A 3,507-nucleotide genomic window follows, 5' to 3' on the forward strand; every position below is an offset into this window, starting at 1 on the left:
GATTTAACAGCTCTTCAAACCCTATAGGAAAAACAAGGTATCAGTGTAATTGTAAATAAACCCTCCCCACCTCCGATGGGTACTTGATTATATTATGAAAAAACGCTAACTTATAAAATTAGTGGGAATTTTAGAACCTTTTATGATTTTGCTGCAAAGTTTTTTTTTCCTGAAATGTTCCATTAATGTTGAATATTGAAGAAAAAAGGTGCATCGAGCCCCATGTAAATGGCTATAATGTCCTCCCATGGATGCCTTCCTCCTAAAGTTTTTCTTGTGGTTTTGCATATAGGTAAATGGATCTTGAGAGAAGAGAAGAAAAACCTTGTTCCTTGCCCTCTTCAAGCCATCTTCTGAATTATATTTCCTGAGGAAATAGTTCTTTGATCAGAGTCCAGGTTTAAAGAGCAAAATCATACTACATTGGGTGCCATGTTACAGTGGATCCTTAACAAACTGTAGTATTTGAATTTTCTTGTGGGATTTTTAATATTCCCTATGAAAAATGAAAAATAGTGCAATGTCACAAAAAAATTAATTACTGTGATTGGTAACAGTCCAGGTCTTAATGCGATGACCATACGAGTTTTGTTTAATTGCACAACCTTTTAAGTAAAAAGGACAATGAAACTTTTATTGGCTACATTTCTAACGCACTTTACAAACCAATGGAGATATCATGCTCTGCAGTGGAAGGGGTGTATGTGGAGCTAACCCGTTCTAATTTATCACCATGAAGAGCTGGACAGTGTTTGCAGAGGTAGATTGCAATGTGTTTTTGGAAAAAGGTATAAAGATATTTCCTAAACTTTTCACCAACGAAGGCATAGATCACGGGGTTGATACAACAGTGGATCATTGCAATTGCTTCTGTCACTTGGATTGCTATCTCCAGCTGCCTGCTGCTCTCACAGTTATTTAGGGAAAATGAATCTTGAAAAGTGTATATGAGAACAACAATGTTGAATGGTGTCCAGAAGATAAAATAAACAATCATTATGATAAAAATAAGCCTGACTGCCTTATGTTTTTTCTCATTCCTACATCTCAGTAATGTTTTTATAATCTCTGAATAGCAGAAGATCATAATGACCAGTGGAATGACAAGTCCCAGGATGTTCATCTTTAAAATCAGGAATTCCTTCCATTTGATTTTGGAATCTGATGGATAATGAGAGCTGCAGGTCCAATTATCACCTTCCTTTTGAACACTGTGAAATATAAACCCTGGAAGAGAGGCTAATATTGCAACACTCCAAATGAAAACACTTGTGAAGATACCATGGGTAATTGTCCTAGCTTTTAAAGCAAACACTGCATGGACAATGGCCAGATATCTATCTATTGTCAAAAGTATTATGAAAAACATTCCACTGTAGAAGCCAGCATAATAGACCCCTGAAAGAATTTTACACATTGCATTTCCAAAATCCCATTCACGTGCTGCATAATAAGCCCAAAATGGTAAGGAAAGAATAAAAAGTAAATCGGAAATTGCCAGATTCAGCAGATAGATGTCAGTCATGCTTCTCAGCTTCTTGTATTTTATCAGGATCAGCACAACTAGCGCATTTCCCACCAGGCCAAATATCAGCACCAAAGAATAAAGCGGTGGCAGAAACAGGGATGCAAATTTTTTGACATCAGCTTTTTGGCATGGTTCTGAGTCAAGATCATAATCATAGGTTGTCGTGTCAGTTCCTGCATCCATCTTGTACTGTCCTGGATGAAGAAAGAGATGGTAGAAACTAAAGAGATGGACTAAAACATATTTTATCACAATATTATTGGGAAGCTGGCAGTGACTTCCATATTTAAGTTGCCTAATGCTTCCCATTATAAAAGATGATTGCAACCCTTTTTTTGAGACGCTCTGATACCTCCACTATTTGTTAAATATTGGTTTCCACATGCATTATGTATGAGAAATATTTTTCATCTTCAGTAAACTATGTCAGTACCATGACACAACTGAGAGCTGGCTGATGACTAATCGCAAAGGCAGCTAGTTCTCAGCTGGTTTGTTACAAGTGCGTTTAAGTGGTTTTCAGAAGTGTCAGAATGAGACAAAAAGAGCACCATTAAAAAAGGGCCTATCTAGAGGAAACGCTTATTGTTTTTCAGGTTTCCTACCCACATTCAGATGTCACTAGCTCACACAACAGCAATAAGCCATGAGTGGGTGTGCATTGGTAGGCTGTGGTGGACAGCATCTAAGTAGCATTCCACAAGCAAAATTTGCCAAACATATTAGTTGTTGCAAATTATTCTTTCAACAATTTTTCTCATTTCTCACATTAACCAACCACTCTGTGCTTCTGTATTTGGTTTACTTTGGTTCTGAAAAAAGACATTATTCATTACAGTATATAGAAAGAGAGCCCCGAACAACCCTAATTTTTGGACATCTACATAAAACTAAAAAACTGCTAAAAATAAACCCTTGAAAACAGAATCCATAAGTCTAAATGAGAATAAGGCCCGCATTCTTTATTTAACAAAATTGTTCCTTTAAGTCTTTGGCCTTATTCTCATTTACACCCAGGCCATTTTAAACTGCTCTAGTCATGCAAAGGAGCCTTGAAGAAAGTGAATATGAATATAATTTATTTTTACTTTAAGGCCCTTTTACACTGTCAGAGCAAGGTAAAGTGGTTTTAGTGTGAATGAGAATTGGGCTCTCTTGTTCTTGTCATGATAATATCCTTGCATACAAGAAATAGGTGACTTACCTGTTAATTAGGAAAATGTGGAAGAGGTGATTAGACAATGCTGCACTAGAATTGACTTTGTAGGATGAAATGGCAAGTTTCACCTCTCTTGCAATTCAGATCAATTCCAAGCAATGAAAAATGTAGACTTTGAATTAAAGCAGAGCACTGTTCTCTACCATCCAAGAAATATTCCGCACGTTATTCTCAGTTGATAACCTGTAAGAAAATTCACAAATCTATAAACTGATATTGAAACACCACCCTGCATGGCATCAAATAATTTCAAAACCATTGTCTTTGTTGGGCTATATTCTCATGCTGTAAAACTTTTGTCAAAAAAAGACACTCTCCAGTGTCTATTTTGAATGGACAGTATCTGCAGTTAGCATTGATTATCTTGTTCTAATTACTGGTTTCTGCCAAAATGTAATATTGGGTTAAAATGATTCACTTGATTCAAGATTTTATTTCCTCTTATTGTGACAGCCTTTTGCCTGAACTCTAATGTGGTATGTCCTTAGCATCAGAAATGCCTATTATCTGGAGTTTGAAAGTTGGTTGTAATCAATGATTTAATAGATCTTTTCCATCAATAACTGTCAAAATGAGGCAAACTATTAGTATCTGTTTGCAAATTATCTGTGAACAATTTTACTATTTATAAATATTCAATAGTTATTCAAAATTATTTAAAGGTTTTGTACAAAGTATTTCAGCTTATGGGTTTCTCATGAATTATTCACTATGACTGTAGCTTTGAATATTTACTATAATTCACTATTTGTGCTGTGCA

General features: G+C 35.6%; 1 protein-coding gene across 1 annotated transcript; it reads right to left on the reverse strand.

The window, feature by feature from the left end:
• Positions 1-652: 652 nt before the first annotated feature.
• On the reverse strand, positions 653-2,803 carry LOC113405154 (C-C chemokine receptor type 5-like). The gene is made up of 2 exons (XM_026646073.1): positions 2,733-2,803; positions 653-1,722 (listed from the first exon to the last, which is right to left on the reverse strand). Exon 2 carries the CDS (start codon positions 1,709-1,711, stop codon positions 659-661), a length of 1,053 nt encoding a protein of 350 aa, XP_026501858.1. The 5' UTR covers positions 1,712-1,722; positions 2,733-2,803; the 3' UTR covers positions 653-658.
• Between the last annotated feature and the right edge of the window lie 704 nt (positions 2,804-3,507).

This window comes from Terrapene carolina, unplaced genomic scaffold, assembly GCF_002925995.2.
Source record: "Terrapene carolina triunguis isolate 2854851 unplaced genomic scaffold, T_m_triunguis-2.0 Scaffold34029, whole genome shotgun sequence".
Taxonomy (NCBI): Eukaryota; Metazoa; Chordata; order Testudines; family Emydidae; genus Terrapene; species Terrapene triunguis.

Coding starts and splice junctions, on each gene's coding strand:
- LOC113405154 (XM_026646073.1), bottom strand. CDS start 1,711: ATGGATGCAGGAACTGACACGACAACCTATGATTATGATCTTGACTCA.